General features: G+C 44.7%; 1 protein-coding gene across 1 annotated transcript in view; it reads left to right on the top strand.

Moving 5' to 3' along the window:
- The window catches only part of LOC124594160 (G-protein coupled receptor GRL101-like), a 356,496-nt gene that overhangs the window by 147,277 nt on the left and 183,336 nt on the right, over nt 1–25,883 (top strand). Inside the window, exons 10-12 of the mRNA XM_047132516.1 lie at nt 4,964–5,083; nt 5,338–5,352; nt 18,040–18,174. Of these exons, the coding sequence (XP_046988472.1) occupies nt 4,964–5,083; nt 5,338–5,352; nt 18,040–18,174 (270 nt within the window). The remainder of the gene's footprint in view (nt 1–4,963; nt 5,084–5,337; nt 5,353–18,039; nt 18,175–25,883) is intronic.

The raw sequence follows: 25,883 nt of genomic DNA, 5'->3' as shown, positions 1-25,883 counted from the left end.
TATCACGATGTAAGTATAGCCCTTACGAGGTAGGATGATAATTGTATCTCACAGTAAAGCAGACACAGTAAAGGAACCGCCTAAGTACAGATGTTTAAAAAAGATTCATCCTATTTCACATGAGTGTAACTTCTACGTGAATGAAGACAGAAAATTAGTGTGAGTTGTAACTTTCGCATAGAACTGCATATATTGTTTAGTGGTAGCACATGGAACTTTGAGGGGCGTTTTACAACTACGTTTTATTTCCTTTTCACAAAGGTTCAATTAGCCCTCCATCCAATGCCTGAAAAACACCTAGACAATGGTTTCACCTTTTCCTTACTTGTGTGAGAGCATGTCTGAAGCTAATGCAATCACGGCGCTTGCTTTATGCATGCTGCGTCGGTCTGCATTCAAAGTTATTTGAGCAGAAGGTACATATAGAAGTCTTTAAGAGAAACCTTACTCTGAGAACAAGCAATCTTGCAGATGGCTTAATTCCAAATCCGTACGCCGCTTACGTATGAGGAACTCCAATGCCGTACTCTCGACGAAAATAGCACCTCACAGTTTTAAGTGAATAATATCTGTGTTGAAATGCAGAAGCAAAACGCCGTTTGTTACTGTGTTACCGCCAACTAGACCATACAAACATCGGGTAATGTACCACAAAGCGGGAGATCTAGCTGCACTAGAGAGACCCCAAACAGCGACCACATGACAGGCAGCCTACATACCGATTTAAACTTTTAGCTACGACAGGGAAGTAAAAGTTCTTGTCAATTCGGATGAATCTGCTTGAAACAAACTGTTTAGTACGGATATTGAGAAGAATTTGTTTCCAGGTGTGGCAGAGAACTGAATTTCTGCCACGGAATTATAAAAACGGAATTATAAAAACTATAAATCTTTGATGTGCTGTTTCTGCGCAGAAACAATTTCCATGACTTTGACACAAACGTAGATGGTATTGCAAAGTTCGGGAGATTACCTGCAGCTTCATTAGATGTCATCTGATATGGAGATATACTCTCCATAAAAAAGTGTACCGACTGACATGGGGCAGTATTTAGCAAGCTGGACTCTCGCATTCGGAAGGATGACGGTTCTAAACCGCGCTCAACAATCCCTCTTTAGCTTTTCCGTGTTTTCCCTAAATCGCACCAGGCACAGCCGGAATGGTTCCCTTGAAAAGATATGGCCGACTTCCTTCCACTCTTTGAAACAGTCCGAGCTTGGGCTCCGTCTCTAATGACCTCGATGTCGACAGGAAATTGAACCTTAATCTTCCTTCCATTATTTCTCCATAAAATAATTCTATTTAACGGAGGAGTATGTCGCGGATGAGCAGAAGTTATCGCGCGGAACAGGTGCCTGCAGAGGTATGAACAAAGGTGCCGTATCTGTCAATATCTAATGCGGTATCGTTGAGCGACGTCTCTTACGATTATACCTCCTACCACGAAGAATATCAGGACAAGTAATTTGCGTTTCATATAACGATTTCGCCACAGTTATTCAAAGACTGTAATGCGTCCTGTTGTTTGATCGTCTCGAGCGCCTGTTCACTTCTGCGCAACATTGCGATCTCAAATGCATAAAAATGAATATTTGTTTGATTGTCTCCCACGCGTAGGTGGCGTAGAAGCTCAACGCAGAAACGTCCCGAGCAATTTTAATAAAATTTTGTGTCTACATGACTCATTTTCATAATAATTTGATTAAAAGTACTATGTGGGTAATATACCCCAATCATGCCTACGTGGTGGGGATGGGGTTGAGAGGACGTCACATGTAAAATCCGTAGTTTTCATGGTAGCTAATCTTTTTGGCGATAGTCACGCTGACACTTCATCACTGCAGACAGGGCCAAAAAGAGGTGTGAAGACAGTGACATATCAGCATATCTTTGTAAAGCCTGAAGGAATCTCCATCGAAAATGGTACACATATCAGTTTCTATTTGGAAAAATGGACTCTGGCAATAAGGCACCTCTATGATATCTATTGTTGAAGGTATGGACAGAAAAGCAGTGACACAAATGCGTAACAGAAGAACACGGGGAGCAATTTCAACCAAATTTGGTACATACACGACTCACTGTTTTATAAAAATTCTGTGGGACTAAGATGACTCTACAAGCGCTAGGGGTGGTCGTGGGTACGAGTAGGAGAAACTTGTAGAAACGACCTGTTGGTATTTCTTTCATGCAATTAGTCTACTTAGAATACTTTCAAAGTGTGAAGCGCCTTCTCTTTCATATTTAAGTTTTATACTGAATCACCCACGTAGTGAGACTGAGCACTCCAGCGAAGCATTAATTTTGCCATCTTGTTTAGGGGACACAAATCATGCCACGTGGTTCACTACGTCAGATAACGTGCTCTCGGGATGCGCATGGTTTGCAACAGCAGAGAAACAGTTGCCAGCGGCAGTCATTTTTCACAAAATGGCCTTCAGTTACTGGCACAGCTAGAAGTTTCCTTAGAATTCAGTTGAAACTGCAGGGCAAAATTTACTAGAGATATGGGGGGGGGGGAGGGTAAAAGGGGTTGTAATGACGTTCCCATAGTTCCACCTCACATGAGCTTCTGACCTCAGTACATTTTTGGGGCAAGTTTTGGCACCTCGCATTTCCGAGCCCAAGGGTGACGTCGCAGGGCGTTACGCTTTTGCACCTTTACAGACGAAGGTTGTAGGGACCTTTGAACCAAATTTCAAAATTCTGTGTCGTAATGGGAGACAATTAAGTGATTTGGAAACGTGACCTGTAATGGTTTAACGCACAAGAAGCAAGTTGTGTTGCAAATTGGCAAGAAGACGACAAATAGGATGTTGACACAAATGTATGGAACCTAAGCTGGGTGACCCATGTCAGACTCTACTATCTATATGTCAGTAAGCATATTTACCGAAAATGTCGAGCGAATACGACTGAAGCTGCCACAAGCTTAATGACTCACTCTGAGATTGATGTAGGAGGGACAAGAATATACTATGTATACGTCACCATATACAGGTATTTATGACCGATTTGTATGCCCTTTTGGACTGGTGACAGTAATACATCGTAGGTAATAACTGCTGGAGATTTCATTAACACGTGTGATCGAAATGTCGGAAGTTGATGCTTGGCACTATGAGTTTGGTCCGGACTCGTGCAGCGATGGACATGATGTCTTGTGATAGCATGGGGTCGCTATAATGGAGGACAGAAATTGAAGTGGATTTTCCACGGTTTGCGGAAATTTTTTAAGGTAAATGCCGCGTCGATTACTTTGGAATGGATATGACCGATTTATTGGTCTGCTCTTTCCTTGTCTGGGCTTGTTCCGCATCTCTGGTGACCTCTCTGCCGCCTCGACGATAAACGTCTTACTTTGGTACAGTGAACTTCCAATATCTCAGTGCACAGCTGGTTGCAACATATTCGAAGGAAACATAATTCCAAAAGAAGCCTCGCTCAAAGTTACGGGAAGGGGTTCAAATGGCCCTGAGCACTATGGGACTTAATTTCTGAAGTCATCAGTCCCCTAAAACTTAGAACTACTTAAACCTATCTAACCCAAGGATATCACACACATCCATGCCCGAGGCAGGATTCGAACCTGCGACCGTAGGGGTCTCGCGGTTCCGGACTGAAGCGCCTAGAACCGCTTGGCCATACCAGCCGGCACGGAAAGGGGCATACCGTCACTGTATATTACTGTATTTTGGTCGTGGATGCGGAACACTGTCTGATCAAGAATATCCGGGCACCTATTGGTGAACTTTAATAGCGGATGTGTCCACCCTTTGCCTTTATGCCAGCCTTAACTGTGCTCGGGACACTTTCAATGAGGTCTGAATGCCTGTCAACGAGTGGTAGTCTATCATTCCTTAACAGCCGACTCCACAGCAGATAGTGGTGTTGGATGCTGGGGCCTGGAGGGAAGTCGGCCTTATAGGTTATCCCAAAAGTGTTCCGTTAGGACCAGGTCGGGGCCCTGGGCAGACCAGTTCATTCAGGAACGTTAATGTCCAAAAATCACTGCCTCACAGATGGTGCGTTATGACAGCATAGACTGATTCAGTTATAGACTCTCAGCTATTCCTCTATTGTACACAGTACATAATGCTGTAAAATGATTCACTTTCTTCTGTATTTAGTGTTTTCGTTAGCGGTATAATGAGAGACACCATAACAGTAAGGAACACCCCCATAGCTACCACCACAACCTCCGTACTTCACTTTTGGTGGTACACTTGTTGGCAAGTTCTGCGGGTATTTGACAAACCCGAACTGTTACATCAGATTTGGTGTTATTCAACACTCCAAGTCACTCGTCATACACTATCAAGTGCTGTCACTCTTTATACCATTTCAAGCATTACTTGGGATTGGCTACGGAAATGTGTGGCTACTCTATCACTAAAGCCATTCTTTTTAACTGTCCACGCACAGTCATACTGCTATCAGGATTGCTAGAAGTTTGAGATGCACTAGTGGGTCGTTCCGCTGATTTCATGCGATTTTTTACAACCAACTTCCACAAAGTTCCACGGATCCTGTCCGTCTCTATGTGATGACCGCCTCGTCTTGGTTCAACTGTGGTGATCGCTTAGCGTTTCCACTTCACAGTCACAACCTTAACACTCAACTTGAGCAGCTTTAGAAGGATCTAAATGTGCCTAATGGATCTGTACACAGGTGAAATCCAATGACTGGTCCACATTCAAAGTCAGTGGGCTCTGCGGATCTTCTCGACTGACGACACAGTGATTCTCTCCTCCTTATATATTGGCGGGTCCGCCTCTCGTGACATCTAGTGGTGAATTCTGCATTACATAGAGGTGCCGCGATACTTTTGATAAGGCAGTGATTTTCGTGCGTATCTCGCCGCCTACTTAGTTTTGTAGCACGCGTAATGCGCGTGTTGTGTTTTAGAGTGTGTGCTAGCATGAGCTGCCCGGCTCCTTGCGCGCTCTCCCGTGTTGGCAGAGGAGGCGCCGTGCCCGCCGGGCCAGCTCAAGTGCGCCGGCAGCGGGCAGTGCGTGCGGCGGGCCTGGTGGTGCGACTTCTACCTCGACTGCCCGGACGGCTCGGACGAGCTCAGCTGCGGTGCGTGATTCCCCGACCCGACCTGCTCCGCACCAGCTGAGTGACACCTGCTCTCGCGCCATAGTAATGCTGTTCTCTGGCCTCCTCATGCGTACAGTCAGGTTTCTAGCTGTAGCTCTTCGGTCACCATTGTGTTTTCAGAGCTTAACTGTGACAACAAAGACTCCGTAAAACTGTCTACGGACAAGGTATTTTTTAATCTACGGAGAAATTAACGGTGCTGTAATAAACGTTTTCTGCAACTACATTTATAGATGTAGCTGCTCCATGTGCTTTGTTGTGTTTCTTTATTTTTTTAAATGTTGCTATGAAAGGTCAGTCAAATGAAAAGGAGACGGGTGGAAGAGTGTAAGTAAACTGTTGATTATTTTAAAAGTAATCCTCATAACAGTTAATACATTCGTCTGACTGTGAGAAAAGACTGTCAGTGCCTTAAAGCAAAATGTTTGCGGTTGTCTATGGCACCGTGCAAAATACCAACGCGAATCTTTACAGCCGAATGGAAAAACTGATAGAAGCCGACCTCGGGGAAGATCAGTTTGGATTCCGCAGAAATGTTGGAACACGTGAGGCAATACTGACCCTTAGAAAATAGATTAAGGAAAGGCAAACCTACGTTCCTAGCATTTCTAGACTTAGAGAAAGCTTTTGACAATGTTGATTGGAATACTCTCTTTCAAAGGTGGCAGGGGTAAAATACAGGGAACGAAAGGCTATTTACAATTTGTACAGAAAGCAGATGGCAGTTATTAGAGTCGAGCGGTATGCAAGGGAAACAGTGATTGGGAAGGGAGTGAGACAGGGTTGCAGCCTATCCCCGATGTTATTCAATCTGTATATTGAGCAAGCAATAATGGAAACAAAAGAAAAGTTCGGAGTAGGTATTGAAATCCATGGAGAAGAAATAAAAACTTTGAGGTTCGCCGATGACATTGTTACTCTGTCAGAGACAGAAAAGGACTTGGAAGAGCAGTTGAACGGAATGGACAGTGTCTTGATAGGAGGATATAAGACGAACATCAACAAAAGCAAAACGAGGATAACGGAATGTAGTCGAATTAAATCGGGTGATGCTGGGGGAATTAGATTACGAACTGAGACACTTAAAGTACTAATGGAGTTTTGCTATTTGGGGAGCAAAATAACTGATGATGGTCGAAGTAGAGAGGATATAAAATGTAGACTGACAATGGCAAGAAAAGCGTTTCTGAAGAAGAAAAATTTGTTAACATCGAGTATAGATTTAAATGTCAGGAAGTAGTTTCTGAAAGTATTTCTGTGGAGTGAAGCCATGTATGGAAGTGAAACGTGGACGATAAATAGTTTAGACAAGAAGAGAATAGAAGCTTTCGAAATATGGTGCTACAGAAGAATGCTGAACATTAATTGGGTAGATCACATAAGTAATGAGGAGGTATGGAATAGAATTGGGGAGAAGAGGAGCTTGTGGCACAACCTGACTAGAAGTAGTGATCGGTTGGTAGGACATGGTCTGAGACATAGAGGGATCACCAATTTAGTATTGGAGGGCAACGTGGAGGGTAAAAATCGTAGAAGGAGACCAAGAGATGAATACACTAAGCAGATTCAGAAGGATGTAGGCTGCACTAGGTACCGGGAGATGAAGAAGCTTGCACAGGATAGAGTAGCATGGAGAGCTGCACCAAACCAGTCTCAGGAGTGAAGACCACAACAACAACAACAACAACATGACACCGTAATTATAACTAAGGACGCACCTCTTCATCTGAAGCAAATCGACAGCCAAGATTGTCCGTCCTCCATTATGTTGTCAAGATTGTTTCGAGTACGCTGCAGAAGTTTCGCTGGGAAACCCTTACACCTCATTCGTACCGTTCCTATCCAACCCAATGCGATCTGCGTAATTTTGGAACAAAGTTATTCGTGGCTGTCAGTTTGCTGCGGACGAAGAGGTGGACGTATCGATACAAATATGGTTTGGTAGTCAACCACAAACACTATTCGATGAAGCCATTGAACACCTTGTCTCACAGTGTTATCAACTTAGTAACAGTTATTACGATTACCCTTGAAATAAGAAACAGTTTACTTTCTTTTTTACGCTTCTCGTTTTCATTTGACTGCTCATTACATTTCTTCACTCTTCTTTTATTGCGCTCTTCCCATTCCACCTGAACTATTGTACACTGTCATCTGCTCATTATATATTTTATTTTAATTAAACGTAGTTTTGAAAAACTTTTAAAATTGTGAATTATATTCTTGCCTTATACAAAAGTCACGCACCGTTTAAATGTTTAATGAAGCCATTTACTGGAACAATCACAACGATCCAGCTTAAGGTGTTAAATGATAGTGACAGATGACTTGGTAACGTTATACGAAGGTCCTGTACTAGATAATCGATGATTTCGAAGGAAAGTATAAATTTAAAAATATCAAAATTGCTTGTAGGGCACGAAGCACCAGTGTCAGTAGGTTTTTGCGTTTCTCTTATTTAATTGACCTTGTCATTTAGTAACTTACAGTATCTAAACGGTAACTGTTTACAACGTACCACAGAGGTGTAGGTGAGGCCGGAAATAGCCTCAAACAAAAGACAATGTACATTACCTCAGACATTTAGGCTCAAAACGTCCTCTAATCTTAAAACCTTCTTGTTCTTGCACTTACGTAATGTAAAACAAGATTTTATGTATTGTGAATTTTAGGCATAAAATGAACATTTACACCGATTTGTTTGTCTGTTATTCTTTCCAGAAATCAATATTCTTGTAAGAGTTAAGTTCAGATCCAATTTTCAATTTTCCTGAAACGTCGTTTTCTTTCTTTCGTTACCATCATGGTAAACTAATACGTTAAAGAAGTGGCCGATTATGCACGTCGCGTAACAGAGCGAGAGCATCTTGAAAATGTCGCACGGCGAGATTACGTTGTAGCTTAGGCGACTTTTCTTGGCAGTTTTATGTTATTTCCAGGTTTGACAGACCACAAGTGTGTTGCATCAAACAGTTCGTCTCGAGTCCTCCTACACCATATTGGTACAGTGAAAAGTAATAGCTTACAATCTCTATATGTTGAAGCATATGTATGTTGTTCGAATGCAGACTCTGAGAATCTTAATACCAGAGTTGTCCTTGATGCACAACACCTCTCTTGTAGCGCCTGTCACTGGAGTCTGATGAACATTATTGTGACACTCTCCATCTCAATAAACGAACCCGTGAATAACTACGCTGCTGTTCCTCATACCATCTATGTCTCTTGCAGTATATCAACTCAACAGTTGAGTTGTTTCTCCAACTTGCTTAAGATGAATCTCGGATTTTGCAAACCACATACTTCGTGACTGAATTACATTTCCGTACAATACGTTCAACTGATCCCAGTTTCGTATCAGTCTTTTTTATCCGTTGTTCCATGTTGCTAAAGCGTGCTGGAGACACACTGCAAGATAAGTTTCTTTGGTGACCGTTCTGCAGCGACTGATCGCTAGTCTTGCGGAGCGATGAGCTCTCCAGTTGAATTATGTACGCTGCATTAGTAATTATCTATGTTCCTTATATTTCAATAATAGTTTCAATAATAGTCTTATAAGATTGTCATCTTTTCAGTTCCGGACCAGCCTATCCTGGACGTAGACTAGCTTGTTGTGATGGATACAATGCGTTTACGGTACTGTTGACAACAGGGCCTACCAAAGGAGATTCTCTTGTGGAGCTGGAGTGCAGGCAAATTTTTGACTATTTTCTTATTGCGGATAGCCATGGTTGCAGATGAAGGCCGCCCACCCCTTCCTCCAATCCTCATCCCAAGGGATTCATGGTGGAGCCATATTGATATGAATGGAGATACCGGGTCTCTACCCACTAAGGGAAAAATTGGTGGCGTCATCTCGAAGACTGAGATCCCGGTGTTGATAGAGCGTCCAATCTGATGAGGCCCCTTGGAATCATTTGAGATGTCTACGCGTGTGGTCACTCTTGATGGCTCTGTCACCTTCCCTGGACAAGAAGACTCAAGGGCTGGGAAAATCTTCACAACACTCGTATGGGTAGCCTAGCTGTGGCAGCAGAAACTGGAGTTGACATGGACAGGAACCGTCCACTGCAGACGTGGAGAGAGGAAATATATATTTTCTTCATCGTGGACAGACCGATCGCTGGTGGCGCTTGGTCCATGTTTGGCTCGCATAAGTTACCCAGAGGGAAGCAATGGGCTGATTGAGAAAGACAAAAGGACTGCTTACGTGGCCTTGTTGTCATACAGTTAAGGACTCATGTTAGATGGACCAATAAAGGCTGTATCTTGCCGAGTCCTCAGTCTAAAAGAAGTGGAAGCGAGAAGAAGGGGGTGACTGCATCCATTAGGAGACGGGTGTCCTTAAGATGCTTGAGACTTGGGTAGGAAAGGGTATGGACACGAAGCACGATGATGGCCAACATCAAACGATGGGAAGACGGAAAAACTAGCTGGCTGGCCTATGGCATCGAAGAGATGGACAGCGCCCTCGTGAGTCTTTGAGTGAGGAGGTGCAACGGCTGTCGATTCTTTCCCCTGAGAGCAAGATCATGGTGCGTCGGAGTCGTCGGCGAGAGGGTGGGGGGGGGGGGGGGGGGAGGGGGCGAGAAATGAAACCAGCAGACGGAAGTCCGTAGAAATGCAAACCAATTCCACCTCATAGGGAGTGCTGGGAACGTTGTTTCATCTGTAGGTGTCTGGTAATGCAAAGGCACCCTGGAATGTATTGTGGTAAACATTTCGTACTTGGAGGGCGTATGGTGGCCCGTACTGATTGAAGCGCTGCTGGCTTTTAGTGGGTTTATAATGGATAACGATCAATACAGCCAACGTCTCGGAAAGAGGAGGGTGCAGCGGAGGACTACGAGGATGGGAAGACGGAAAAAACTAGCTGGGAGTCCCGTTGTGCCATGGGAGACGCTTCGCAATTGTTAATGTGCGGATAACCACTGACGACTGGCAAGAGTCCAGCTGTGTTGCGGAAGGTGACTTGATATCGTGGGTGTACGTTCGAGCCCGAAGGACTGGCAGGGAATCTCACCTTCATCACTGAAGACGTCTCGAAACTGGAATTTCACATTGGAGCACACAGGAGTGCTGTGGAAGACTACTTGGAAGTGAGAAACGTGCGCACGAGTACTATTGTGCATGAACCATATTGTGCGGTGCAGAGCAGAGGAGCATCATGGAAGCCGTCTTGGGAGGGGGGGGGGGGGGGACGTGCTCTTGAGAACTGAAATTTGTTTGTGAAGCATAACAGACGGTATGTATGGATTTGTGACTGATGTATGGTGAGGTGTGAAGATCTATACCAGAATTAAGACACTGAAGAAGTTGATAGGCGAGAGCACTAAAGCATGCTAACAGAGAAGCCCGTTGCTATGTGTCACCTTGAATTGCAAAGGCCACGAAGTGTCGCTCCAATGTTGTGATTGAGGCAGAGTTCTTGAATTCGTGAAACGGACGCGACAGACCGTCATCGCCTATGTCGGCGTCAGCAGCAGAAGGTCCTACTGGCGCTGAAGTTGCTGGAAAGCCTTGAGTAGGGCGGCGTCCTGGCGTGCCATAGTCTGCAGATGGGTCTTCTGTTCTTGCTGAAGTCGCATGCAGCATCAGCGTCAACTCATCTCACTTCTGAATTGTCATGGTGGAACGACAAAAGTTGTTTAGTACACTTGAAATTACGTGCTGAAATGGCACTATAGTGCGTAAAACGTGTGTGGAGGCACTGGCGACACGGGATGTAAGCGATACGTCAGCTGATGTTGTAACCGCTAACTTGGAAACCAGTTATACTACTCGTTGCCAGCTGGTGGAACGAAATTGGAAAATCTGTTTTCTCATCGCCCACTCAGATGGGACAAAACACTGGAAGCCAGCAACACTTTTATTACGCCACTGAAGGAACAAGAAGAACACAGTCCCGATGAGTAAAGCAAAACAAAAGTAACAGAAAATACTCCTTCTTGGAGCAAGTTTGTGTCCTTTGGGCCAGTATCAGACATTTGGAAATGAAAGGAGAAGTCAGTTCACTCAGAATCTGGAATTAATGTAAAAGAGAACTATTACTATGGGCATATGCGTGAAGAAATTCGAGTAACACACAAGCATCTCATGTCAGTCGATGTACCCTACGTGTACCATGTGGTATGTAATTAACATTTATCTGCCAGTTCAACACAAATATGCGAAACACAACTAAACTGTCCTTCTTGGCTAATTCAGTACAGATGAAGTTCGTCATGAACAAATGATTGATATACCAATAACTAGTCTATGTCTGTACCCAAAGACATGAAGGCTGGTGCGTTGCGCAATAGGATCAAGGAGATCAGAGTCACTGAACTAATTATGAACGAGATAATGAATCCTAAGCCCAATTACGCCCTTAATCATGGGAAGTCTAAGTTCGTTTGGTCTATACTGGTCACAGGACACAGTTAACAGTCTAAGCTCCACACAGGAGTACCATCCTCGGAGCACCTCCCGCATTGGAGGCCTAGCCGGAAGACGCAGAGTTCATTGACCAATGTCTGGGTGCTCCTAGTGGCTGCAGTGTGGTATCATCGAGGTTGGGCTGCCGCTGCGAACATGTCGTGTGCAGGCAAGAGGTCGTTCTGCATTGGAACTTTGGCTCAGCGAAATGAACTGGATGAAAGGGGCTGGGTGCTTCCCTTAATGCTCGTCTGGCAGAGTGAGATCTGCTTGATGCCTGGAGAACGAGTGATTGGCGGAGACAAAGTAGTGCTCCCGTCTGTGGCACTGTTGTCCGAGATGCGCGCACCTGTGGTCTTGAGGTTCGCACCTCTCCTAGCGAAACTAGTGGCACAGATTTCCGTGGTGCCGGTTAGAGTTCTGCTTCTAAATAGACCGGCATGCTCTGAACACAACCAAGTTTTATGTGATGTGTACTCCGCACTTGCGGTGCTCTTGACATCTAGGTGTGCCATTGTAGTTTCACCTGCAGTCTGGCGTCCAGGCAATGTGTCGGCCGTGTCTGTGATGCGAGTAGCGACTGGCGCAGGCGAAGGCCGTGGGTATGGTATGTACACTCCTGGAAATTGAAATAAGAACACCGTGAATTCATTGCCCCAGGAAGGGGAAACTTTATTGACACATTCCTGGGGTCAGATACATCACATGATCACACTGACAGAACCACAGGCACATAGACACAGGCAACAGAGCATGCACAATGTCGGCACTAGTACAGTGTATATCCACCTTTCGCAGCAATGCAGGCTGCTATTCTCCCATGGAGACGATCGTAGAGATGCTGGATGTAGTCCTGTGGAACGGCTTGCCATGCCATTTCCACCTGGCGCCTCAGTTGGACCAGCGTTCGTGCTGGACGTGCAGACCGCGTGAGACGACGCTTCATCCAGTCCCAAACATGCTCAATGGGGGACAGATCCGGAGATCTTGCTGGCCAGGGTAGTTGACTTACAGCTTCTAGAGCACGTTGGGTGGCACGGGATACATGCGGACGTGCATTGTCCTGTTGGAACAGCAAATTCCCTTGCCGGTCTAGGAATGGTAGAACGATGGGTTCGATGACGGTTTGGATGTACCGTGCACTATTCAGTGTCCCCTCGACGATCACCAGTGGTGTACGGCCAGTGTAGGAGATCGCTCCCCACACCATGATGCCGGGTGTTGGCCCTGTGTGCCTCGGTCGTATGCAGTCCTGATTGTGGCGCTCACCTGCACGGCGCCAAACACGCATACGACCATCATTGGCACCAAGGCAGAAGCGACTCTCATCGCTGAAGACGACACGTCTCCATTCGTCCCTCCATTCACGCCTGTCGCGACACCACTGGAGGCGGGCTGCACGATGTTGGGGCGTGAGCGGAAGACGGCGTAACGGTGTGCGGGACCATAGCCCAGCTTCATGGAGATGGTTGCGAATGGTCCTCGCCGATACCCCAGGAGCAACAGTGTCCCTAATTTGCTGGGAAGTGGCGGTGCGGTCCCCTACTGCACTGCGTAGGATCCTACGGTCTTGGCGTGCATCCGTGCGTCGCTGCGGTCCGGTCCCAGGTCGACGGGCACGTGCACCTTCCGCCGACCACTGGCGACAACATCGATGTACTGTGGAGACCTCACGCCCCACGTGTTGAGCAATTCGGCGGTACGTCCACCCGGCCTCCCGCATGCCCACTATATGCCCTCGCTCAAAGTCCGTCAACTGCACATACGGTTCACGTCCACGCTGTCGCGACATGCTACCAGTGTTAAAGACTGCGATGGAGCTCCGTATGCCACGGCAAACTGGCTGACACTGACGGCGGCGGTGCACAAATGCTGCGCAGCTAGCGCCATTCGACGGCCAACACCGCGGTTCCTGGTGTGTCCGCTGTGCCGTGCGTGTGATCATTGCTTGTACAGCCCTCTCGCAGTGTCCGGAGCAAGTATGGTGGGTCTGACACACCGGTGTCAATGTGTTCTTTTTTCCATTTCCAGGAGTGTAGTTATGGATGGAAACCTTTTTCCTCTGCATTCTTCTCACTGCTGAGAATCACTACTATTTCTCTGATAGCGGAAGGGACAATGCGATTTGTGTACACTTTTCTGTCTGTTGACGTGCCTTGAAGTCATTTCAAGTTGAAATTGCAAACATATATTCACTTGACGCCATGAACGCTTGTTGCCCTCTGAATTGCCATACATCACAGCGACTCCATTCGAACATTCAACTCTTATCATAAGACAAACAACACTGAAGATCTGTCTTGTAGTGTTCATTCTGGGTCCGTAACACCAGCTCATGACTGCTGTCTGCAATCTGTGGCTCGTAGACACCAAAACGTTTGACTCTATATGCCCATTACGAGTAGTGGTAGAAACCAACATCTACACTGTGGCGCTAAAGGACGGACACAAAGGGACATCTGGGTCAAAAAAGCCGAGTGCAGGATTCTTTTGACGCTTGATGATCGTTGTCTAACGCTGCTAAGGTGGCCAGGTAGCAATGCACGCCGCAGCCATGAAGTGCGACGGGTTCAGCAGCGAGTTGTGTATGTATACAGTTTGATCTGTGCCTGTACTCTGATCACTATGGGGAGTAATTTGAGGGCTGTGTTGCGTCCTTCAACCTGTTACCTAGTTCCATAGTCATCATCTTGGCGATGCGTTCAGGTTCGAAAGCTTCCCACCCATCTTGTGAACACCTGCTTCCAGGAGGTGGGAAGCAACCGACTGAAATTACCAGCGGCTTATGCTGTCATTGAACCTGGTTGAGCGTGCATGGGACCACTTTATGTTTGCTTTGCTCAATGCCGCAGGTATCCTCCTCACCTCAGGATGGCCAATGTTGATGGGCCTCAAGCAGTAATGTCTCGACCACACTGTCGGCAAATCGAGCCAAGGAGAGCCAAAGTGTGCTACAGTGCAACGGATGCGTGTTCATTGATGTATAGGTGATGCAAAATGAGCTGTTTATGTCACTTGGAATAACGGTCCCTATAAAACTCTCTCGGCGTTTCACATCTGATAATTTCTTTACTTCAAGAAGTAAATGCTGAGTTCTATGTCGTAGGAAGCCTCCAGACCATGCATTCACCAGTTTCGATAGTACTTAAATAACGTTCGTTAATCGATAGTTGTAACATCAACCACACCGCTGTATACCTACCGCATTCTGAATCTTAAAGACGGGAGAAGCTTAACCCTTCATTACACACAACATTAGACAGCAAATTGTAAACTTCCGTTTTTTACAAAGCCAGAAAAGCCGATTTATTTGTGTTTGAGTGTGTTCAAGCTGAAGATGACACTTGAAAATATAGATTAGATCAGGTTTGAAAGTTATTGAAACTTTCATCTTCTTCACCTATTATAATGGGCCATAGTTTAACAAGCGCAGAACTGCGCAACATCCATATTCTTATCAAAATTTTGACTGTACTTTGGGGTTGATTCCACGCACTAATCACAATTATTGCTCCATTTCTCTAGGATGGCTCTAGTTCTTTTAGATACAGTGTGTCTATATTTTCACTGAAATATTGATGCAGAAATTTTTCGTATTCTATTCAAAAATTTTAATTATGCCACGAGTATGTAAATGGATTCATACAATTTAAGGGTTTCTGAATCCATGTATAACATTATTTTTGTCATATAGAGATTTAATGGCATTTAACACTGAAATGTATGACCAATGAAAAATGGCAAAGAATGATCTATTTTTGGGGTTATAAATGGATCTCCAGGGAATAACAACAGTTTTGATTGCACACTATAACTCAGAAACTCTCGTAAAATACACGACACACAATGGAGCGCTCCTGACGGCCGTCAATCTCATTGTTAGCTATAAACAAAAGACTGGTGTAATATCACGTGTAGCTCGTGTTCACCGATCGATATATCTGAAGATGAGGTCAAGGTCGTCGACTCACTGTGATTATGTTTATCTTATAACTGCGTTAAACGCAGAATTGAAGTACGATTTCAGTGGCATTCCTGATATAACAAGAAATCGATAACTGAAAAACAGAAATAAGGACGTAACAATCTCCGTATAACACGAAAACGGGATCTGAAAAATTCTTATCATTCTAGAACTTAGTGTGGCAAAATCATCACTGCCCAGTCGCATTAATACGACCACCTCTCAAAATCCTGAATAACCACATTTTGCAGCGGAAGACGTACAGGAAGTGAGTCTGCGGGATTCTGGAGAGCTGTGCCAAGTTTCTCGGTTGAGGATCAATGGCGCGAACAGCCCGAATAAGATGGTCCCACAGAGTCTCGGCTTGGTTTAAATCTGGGGAGATTGGTGGCGAAGGGAGAATAGTAAACTCTTCCTGGTTATTTTCGAATCATGCACATACGCTGTGAACAGTGTGAAACGTTACTTTGTGCTGCTGGTAGATGACATCTTGCTGAGGAAAAATAAAAGACATATAGGGGTAGACCTTGTTCCCAAGGGTAGATCCATACTTGAGTCGATCCATTGAGCGTTCCAGAATGACGAGATCACCCAAGGAATGCCACGAAAGCATTCTCCAGACAACAAGGCTCCTTCTTCCGGCCTGGGCGCTTCCGGCCAAGGTTGCTGGATGTTCGCTTCCAGATGGGCATCTGTCTGAAGGGGCATAAAACATGGTTAATCAGAAAAAATCGCGTATTGCCACTCAGTGAACGTCCAGTTGCGTTATTAGCGTGCAGATTCCAGCCCTCATAGCCGATTAACAGCAGTCAGAGCGGGTGCACGAAACAGGCGCCTTCTGTGGAGGCCCAAATGCAGCAACGTCTGCTGGACGGAGGAGACACTTGGTAGCCCTTTCATATGGGAGGTCAGTTACTCAACAGTCGCATGTCTATTCCCCGTTACACATCTCAGCAGTCGTCATTTACCACTGTCATCTATGGACCGTCGTACACCACAATTACCTCGGCGCCAGTTTAGCATAGCGCCGTTTTTCCATGCACAGTATACTTTAGCACGGCGGCACGCTATCGCTTGGAAACGTAGCAGTTTAGGAAATTCTTCCAACCTTGGCCCGAAAGGAAATGATCATGGCCCTCTGGACATCAGGTAATCTGACTGTTTCCGCAATACGCCAATGACTGCGCTGTATTTCGCGTACCCCAGACAGGCTTTGTATACCCTTCACTGCTGGTGCTCCCACCTCCCGTCTGTGAGTGATTATTGCACACTGGCGTCTAACATACGCGGTGGTTAGAGTAATGTGACTGGACCGTGTACAAAGACTGGGTATTTTTCCTCGTGTATAAATTTCGTTGTTGAACTGTGTAATCTACCACAACATTCTAATGACACTTTAATAAGAAGGTAATAAAGCTTTGAACTAATCATACTTTCATTGGTTACACAACATTTTTTGTATCCCCACCTATGTTCAAAGGTTCCTCAAAAACAATAAGGTAACGAGTACTCTGAGAGGAAACGTTTACTCAGGATGTCAAAGATAAATAAGATACACAAAATTATTAAGGTTCAGGATACAGATCTTGGAGCAACTTACAAACGGCCTTATACACGTCAGCATCGATTCTGAAGTGGGTTCCAGGACAGACGCTTCTTTAACGACATGAATAGATGAAAACTGTTTCGTGCGAGATCCGAACTGCAAGAACGTTGTTCCAGTGCAGTCCATGGAAACCCGCGACAGAATTCAGATAACTGTTACTGTACACCGTCGTACGTTACCGTGGAACAACACAGCTGCTTTCGGAAACCATGTCTTTTATTTGATATGAAAGTTTTCTGCAGCCGTTCCAGCATCCACGGTCTTTGCATGAGTGAGTAAATCAACCAGCAGTACGCCCGGATTGTCCCAAAAGACTGTGGTCAGGGCTTCGCGAAAGTAATTGTTTTCATGTTGTTAAGGGGGATACGAGGAGGTCTCGATGAGAACGATACTTTCTTCGTCTTTCGTCCGATGGGGGATGTGAGGAGTGCTCGATGGCAGTGATGATTAATCATTCTTTCGTGTCGTAAGATCCGCACACGGTTCGTCCCTTGTGACGGTACGGTGCAGGAATGAATCATGCTCCGCATTAAATGCAGCAGAGACGACCCTATTCACGTGGCTTTATTCTCGTCTGAGGGTTGTCGTGGTTGCCACAAGGGAACGCTTTCCGAAAGGCCACTGTGTTGTGTGCGATATCACTAGGCAACGGAAGTGACGAATTTATACGCGATCTGCCTCACACGAATGCGACTCATGTCCAAGTTACAAAATTCTGTGTTCGCGTCCTATTCAGTTTTGTCGTATTATAATCAGCTCTCTTATGCGAACATGGATACCAGTGGAAACTGTTAAATCCCTTTCTGTGCTTCATAGAGCACGCCACTAAGCTGTTGTCACTGTGTATTGAACCCCTCTGTATAGCAAAGTAGAGGTATTCGTAGCAGTTGGAGTGGCCGGCTACCTGTGGCTCTAGTGTGGCTGACGTGTGTGTGGTTGGATCGACAGTGGGCCGCGGGCGGGAATGCGGCCGCGACGAGTTCCGGTGCCTGAGCGGCCAGTGCGTGCCTCGCACCGACGTCTGCTTCAAGTCCGGCCACGAGCGCAGCGGCTGCGCCGACGGCTCCCACCTGCTGCACTGCGGTAAGCTGCCTGCCTGTCTCTCTGTCTGTCCAGCTCCTCTAGCGAGCCACTCTGCTGTGCTCTCCACCTGCGTCCCAGCACAAATGCTCTGACACAAGTTCTGCACTAAGCTGCGGGCTGCTAACTCGTTATCTGTCATTTATATCGGTTCCATATTATTGGACAATTTTATACGGTTTCGTATCAACCATTGGTAAAGGGTCGACTTTTGCCCCCTTTCCATGAGACAAGCCCTACAATTTTTGTGCTGGTTTCTCCTTCTCTGTTATAAATATTTAATTATTTGTAATATATTGAAATATATAATTTATATTAAATGAACTTTAAAACAGAATACGCCATAAGAATAAATAAAATAAATCAAGATCAAAGAAAATTTTATATATATAATTTTCTTTGGTTTTGATTTATACTCGATCAGTGTAGCACTACGTGACCACCTTTAGCGGTCCTCCAGTGTCCTCCAGGAGATACACATTAATACAGTACATAATGCTACACAGTACGCCAAAACAGTATGACCACCTGCTTCGTCGCTTGTTTGTCTTTGGAACGCAATATATCACTGATTCCGCGTATCAGGGAACTGACAGTTTGTTGAGTTGCGTACTTGGTGACGGCGACCGACAGCTATCCAGATGGCTTCCATAGGATTTACGTTAGGTGAATCTGGTCACCGGGACATCAACGTGAGTTCACTATAACGCTCCTCAAATAACTGGAATACGCTCCGAGACGCGGACAATTATACCGCTGAAAGACGACATCGCCGTCGGGAAAGACATAAAGCACAGAGAGAGGAGGAGGAGGAGGAGGAGGAGACTAGCGTTTAACGTCCTATCGACAACGAGACCATTAGAGACGAAGCGCAAGATGGGATTAGGGGAGGAAGGGGAAGGAAATCGGCGGTGCCCTTTCAAAGGAACCATTCCGGCAGTTGCCTGGAGCGTTTTAGGGAAATCATGAAAAAACTAAACCAGGATGGCCGAACGCGGTTGTGAATCGTCGCCCTTCCGAATGCGTGTCTAGAAAGCTAACCTCTCCGTCGCCTCGCTCGGTAAGCATGAAGGGATGCAGGTGCTTCGCAGTTGTCAGTGGGTCTTCGATTACTACAACGGGCCCGATGCAAGCGCAGAAGAATGTCTCCCGTGGCATGCTACTGCTCCCAACAGCCTGTGTCCGTGGCGCGCTGCCCGTTTCGAGCTACCGTTCACCTCGATGTCGGCGTTTTTGGAGATGACCATCGAGCTATTGTAGCAAAAATGTGATTCGCCCGAGGAGCCGACACGTTTCCATTTATCGAAGCTCGAATTCCGATGGTCCTGCGCCCACTGCAACCGTGAACACGTAGGGGTGGTCTGCTGTGGAGCTCCGTGTTCGACAATGTACGATGAACGGCGTGCTCCGAAACACTTGTACGTGCACCAGCGTTGTGCTCTTTCGGTACAGATACCACGGATCACTATCTATCCTACTTTATAGAGCAGACAATCTTCTGCACCCCACATTTTGTGAAGAATCGTGGAAGTCCAACCATTTAGTGCCTCGTCGTAGCTTCACTCTTTCCGTTGATGCTCACGATAGTAATACGTGAACATTCTACCCGATTCGGTGCTATCGAGGTGTTTACAGGCTCCGCGTAATAATAATCTGTCCTTTGTCAAAGTCCCTTACCTCAGAGGATTTACCCATTTGCAGTCCATATCTTCGCTAGGATGATCCCCCGTCTGCCTCTGCTCTGCTTACATACGCGTCACGTTCCCTCAATCCTACCAAGCGGAATCCAACGTCGCGGTGGGCGGTGAGCATAATGTTTCGGCTTATCATTGTATATGCTATGGGATGTTACTTTAAATGTTACTTTACCTTTTAGCTGGTTTCTAGCATGGGTAGTGGATGAGACAGCGTACTATACAATACTAGCTTTGTATTTTATCGTCAAAGATATCTGTTCATCCGTAATGTTTTCCGTCATTTAGGCAATGTGTAACTGTTTTATTCAGCCTGTTTCGTTTATTGATAATATAACGTCCTAGATAAAACATAAATCTTTATACACGTAAGAAAGTGCGAGTAGTATTCTTAAGAGAGAATAGTTTTATCAAGAATTTCATAATTTTGTTGTCCAGATGTGAAATAACCTCTTAAACAGAATTTGTGCTAATTACAATTTAAGAACTTTACTTTTATATTAATTACATTTTATATTTATTATCAATAAACAAGACAAGAGTATTTCAATCAAACTACTGGAGTGGAAAAATTAAAGTAACATCTCCAAAACCATCTACAAGAAACCCCATATGAAATTACAAAAATAGATTGCAGGTAAGTACTGAGCACTACAACTCGTAAAATAAAACTATAATTTGTGACGGTATTCGAACTAATGATGATATTCACGACATGTTTAGGCTTTGTGACACACTGTCTCACAAAGTTTTTAAGCCATTCAATCAATTTCATTACGTGAGCCTTTGGTGGCAAGCATCCAGTCTGTATTCAACCTGTGTCCAGTCTCGACGCACCATATGCGCAACGGTGGCGATGGCAGCTGCGATTTGGTACTTTAAATCACTGATGTGGCTGACAGGCGTTTGACATACTCTTTCCTTGACGTATCTCCATTAGAAAGAAAAATTTCAGGTGACCTATGTCAGCGAATTAGACCACATCTGCCATCCTAGTGATATGGAAGCACCTGGTCGAGAGCTTTTCGCTCAGTCTGAACCCAGTGTGACAGTGCACCATCATTTTTGAAAACCACTCTGTATTGGTGGTCAGCCAATAGCGATAACGCAGACCGATATAAGATATCAAGGTAACTGTTAGACTTAAATGATTCTTCTGAGAAAAGGAATAGTCCAACAAATCGATCAGCCATCAAAGAACACCACACCACAGTATTCGGATTGCATGCCCCATACACATGCTATGTGGCTTCACTGCTAGATTGTTTATAAAATTACTGTCCTCTTCTAAACGGTGGAGAAAGTCCACGGTGAATTGCGTGCGTTTTGGCCTGTCGTTTGGTTTCAGTGTGTGCAACTGGTATGGATAAATCTGTACACGTTCCCAATGGACACTGTGCATGGCCACCCTACTGATTTGCAGCTCCTGGTGAACGATGTAAAACCAACCGTATCTGTTCTGTGTTGGCTACACTTGTTCCAATATGTTGCTTCACTTCCACGCTCCTGTCTGCAGAATATTCCTGTACCACAGGCGTATCGAAGCCCGCGAGGGTAGTTTGGGTGTTCCTTTGAACCTAGGTATCCGACATGGTGTCAATGAATCATTCTACACGTGAGGCTTTTCTTGAACGGTTCCCATTATGCTACACTCACGAAACCTGGAACACACACGTACAAAACTTTGTGCGTTCGCCTGTCACATAAGCCAAATATTGTGTGAGTATGTTGTTATAAGACTTTCTAGTTGTACCGTTACTTTTGAGACGCCCTGTGTTACACCTTCATCATATGTAAGTCCTCTGTAAGATATTAATGCGATTTACAGGACACTGTCAATTATTCAGTTACAATGTTTTATGGTCAGTAAGATTCTGTATATGTTAAAATTACTTACTTTAAAACTACTTTAAAACTGTAGACGGTGACCCCACACATCGTCAGTCGTGCAGCATGTTGTACCCTGAAGCAGAACACTTAATATTCGCAAATTAACTGAGTTTCGTTTATGTCTCGCCATTTTTCCCTGTTTCTAAAATGATAATTTGTGTTAGCTGCTAATAGCTACTGTTTCAAAATGTTTTTAACGTGTAACCGGATTTTGATCATACTTATTCATAATTTGTTTCCACCTGCTGGCTATCGGTGTGCAGTAGAGTAATACTGTAGCATGTAGAATATTAAAGACAGTATTGGCAAGATTGTTCTCCACTGCAACGCATTTAAAATAGAATACAATATTTTTTCCTAGGTACTGGATCCTATTGTACTTTAAATAGTTATTCACATTTGAGAAAACCTTAATTTTCAAGAATGGTCTTTGTACATCAGACAAAATGTAACATACTTAAAGTGAATGCTACACTAAAAAAGTTTATTACATTTTTATTACAAGGAGAGATCAAAGTACGATAAATGCACACGGGTACAACACTCAACCTCACTGAAAAATACAGTGCTATTTTAGGAATTTTCTCTGTGCTTCCAAAAACTTTGTGGGGGCTGAAATCCACTGACAGAAAGAAATCGCATCACCTAGAACGAGTTGCGTAACATAAACGAATGTTGGTAGGCGTGTTCTAAATTGAAAGATGATGTCTACACGGATTCGCATAATAGTGGCGTTAGTAGCACCATTATGAGGATGCAAATCAAATTTGCTTTAAATATACGCCATAACGGTGGCGAACGTTAGTGAAATTTGTGATTGGAAGTGGTGAGGTGATGTTAGTAAAGAATGGCTTTCAGACGACAAAGACGCCTTTATCAAAACTTCACTGAGTTTGAACGAGGTCGTATAATACGGTTACGAGGAGCTAGATGTAGCTACACTACTGGCCATTAAAATTGCTACACCATGAAGATGACGTGCTACAAACGCGAAATTTAACCGACAGGAAAAAGATGCTGTGATATGCAAATGATTAGCTTTTCAGAACATTCGCACAAGTTTGGTGCAAGTGGCGACACCTACAACGTGCTGACATGAGGAAAGATTGCAACCGATTTCTCATACACAAACAGCAGTTGACCGGCGTTGCTTGATGAATCGTTGTTGTGATGCCTCGTGTAAGAAGGAGAAATGCGTACCATCACGTTTCCGACTTTGATAAAGGTCGGATTGTAGCCTATCGCGATTGCGGTTTATCGTATCGCGACATTGCTGCTCGCGTTAGTCGAGATCCAATGACTGTTAGCAGAATATAGAATCGGTGGGTTCAGGAGGGTAATACGGAACGCCGTGCTGGAAACCAACAGCCTCGTATCACTAGCAGTCGAGATGACAGGCAGCTTATCCGCATGGCTGTAAGGGATCGTGCAGCCACGTCTCGATCCCTGAGTCAACAGATGGGGACGTTTGCAAGGCAACAACCATCTGCACGAACAGTTCGACGACATTTGCAGCAGCATTAACTATCAGCTCGGAGACCATGCCTGCGGTTACCCTTGACGCTGCATCAGAGACAGGAGCGCCTGCGATGGTGTACTCAACGACGAGCCTGGGTGCACGAATGGCAAAACGTCATATTTTCGGATGAATTCAGGTTCTGTTTACAGCATCATGATGGTCACATCCGCGTTTGGCGACATCGCGGTGAACGCACATTGGATGCGTGTAGTCGTCATCGCCATACTGGCGTATCTCCCGGAGTGATGATATGGTGTGCCATTGGTTACACGTCTCTGTCACCTCTTGTTCGCATTGACGGCACTTTGAACAGTGAACATTACATTTCAGATGTGTTACGACCCGTGGCTCTACGTGTGGAGTGCGATTTCGTATGACAAAAGGAGCGTCCTCGTGGTTATCCCACGCACGCACCCGGACTGGAGATTTGTACGTAACTCTGTTGTGCTGCCTTTCATGAACAGCGTCAGGGTGTGTTTCCTAACAGGATAATGTTCGCTGACACACAGCTGTTGCAACCAAACATACTCTCCAGTATCTCGACATGTTGCCTTTTCCTGCTCGATAGCCAGATCTGTAGCCAATCGAGCACAAATGCGACATCATCGGACAACAATTCAAGCGTTATCCATAAACAGCATTAACCGTCCCTGTACTGACCGACTAAGTGCCACTGCCATGGAACTCCGCCCCACAAACTGACATCCGGCAGCTGGACCACACATCTCATGTATGTTTGCATCCATGCATTTAAAATTCTGCAAGCTACGCTGGTTATTAATGTAGCAGCATATCACATTTGTAGTGGCTGATCTCGCGCGTTTTACAACCTGTGGTCTTGCGATGTTAAACACTTAAATATGTTACCTAGACAAATGCATTCCCTAGATGTCATTTCTCTACATTAATTACTTTTTGCTGTTGTAATTTATTCCGTCAGTGTATGAAAAGCTTACACTTCATCATCATCATCAACATCGTTGAAGTTTTACCTTAACAGCTTGTCTGGGTACCTCCCGTACTCGCAGGTCTATAACCCCATACTTTCAGACGAACCTACCTCGCTGATGCACTGCAGAGATGATCACTTCGACTTCTTTTGTACTCACTTACTTCATCATAACATTTAGGTACGTTTAAAAATTTATTCGTACATCTTCGATCATTATTTTATATTCACCAGGACGTCTCTTAACAAGAAGACCATATATGCTTTATGTGGACAAGTGTCCCAGGATTGACTACGTAAAAAGAATGCGGGAAGCAGTTTTATCCTCGTTCCATATTTTGTCTTGCTCCTTACGACGCTTATATTTTTCCAGATATCAGTCTGATATAATTAGTTTCTGTCATGATGTCGACGTCTCTATTCACAGTTAAATTGTGTGCGACCTATTTAATGTATGAGTCCCGTACATTAATTTTATATCCTTGCTACTGGACTGTAATCACGTAGGTATGTTTTATTTTATGACTATAATCCTAGCAGACTTTATGTGGTTACTTCACCCGCCTTTTCATACCGTATTCATTCTGTGTCTAATAGTGATGCCATCGGCAGTAAGTAAGAAGCGAATAATAAATGATTGCATTTTCCTTACTGCTATTCAGTGTGTACATAGGAAACGATGTACAAGATAGCACTGGGAATTTCTGGGGAATAAAATGAAACCAGATTGTGATTTGTACTCGGTGAGACGAAGTGCTTATATGTTTGTTCGATTCTGATTACAGCACAATGTTTGGGCGACTCGTGGAGCCATTTTCGTCAGTTCCCCTGAACAGGTCTCTTGTGGAAATCGACTTCTGGCTCACAGCCTCTCATCCCGACATCTCATTCTGTGGAGAGGAAGTACTTTACATTGTACGAAAGCTGAATGAAGTCAGACAAAGGAAAGGTCGACAGTAATGTGGAGGCATTGTCGTACTTGGAAATTGTTTATTTTTTCGTGACTGTTTAGATCTATCGCTACAGCTGTATTATAGCGAAGTCTTCGACTTCACATTCTTCAGAGTGATAGTTTCGACACTGGATCGTGTAAACGTATCTCATGTAGTGGGAAAAACGTTTGTTGTTGTAGAAATCTAGTTTGTCAAAGACGTCAACATCAACAAAATCTTCTTAATATACCAACTACGTCAAATTGTGGGTTTCTAGCAACCTTTTGCGACATACACTCTTTCTCGTTCCTTTTTCCACGAAAATGTGGTAAGCTTTATAATTTTATACTGTCAGCAATGACATTAGTAAGACGACCATCCATAAGCTACATTGTCAACCCTGTAGTGCGCGGCTACTGATTGAATCTGAGAATGCAAGACTGCGATGGTTGCTGTACGTCACACTCGAACGTCCATGACACACGTATGAGAAGTAGAGGAAAGAGGGAAAAGAAAATAACCACAAACGTGGAGAAGGACAAGAGTTAAAAAACACTAGAAAATTCCGCTGATGAGAAAAGAAGCAAATAGCAACCGTCTATGGCGGGGATTTTAATCCCGCGACTAACGACGGAAAAGAATTTGGCGTCCGCTCCGCCCCATTTTCGTGGCGGCAATTCGTCGTTGCTGCCATGACAGTCGGCTGATCCATTATTGCAGTCGCTTCC

This window comes from Schistocerca americana, chromosome 2, assembly GCF_021461395.2.
Source record: "Schistocerca americana isolate TAMUIC-IGC-003095 chromosome 2, iqSchAmer2.1, whole genome shotgun sequence".
Lineage (NCBI taxonomy): Eukaryota > Metazoa > Arthropoda > Insecta > Orthoptera > Acrididae > Schistocerca > Schistocerca americana.
Note: the sequence above shows the minus strand (reverse complement) of the source record. Positions and strands in the feature narration are given on the sequence as shown.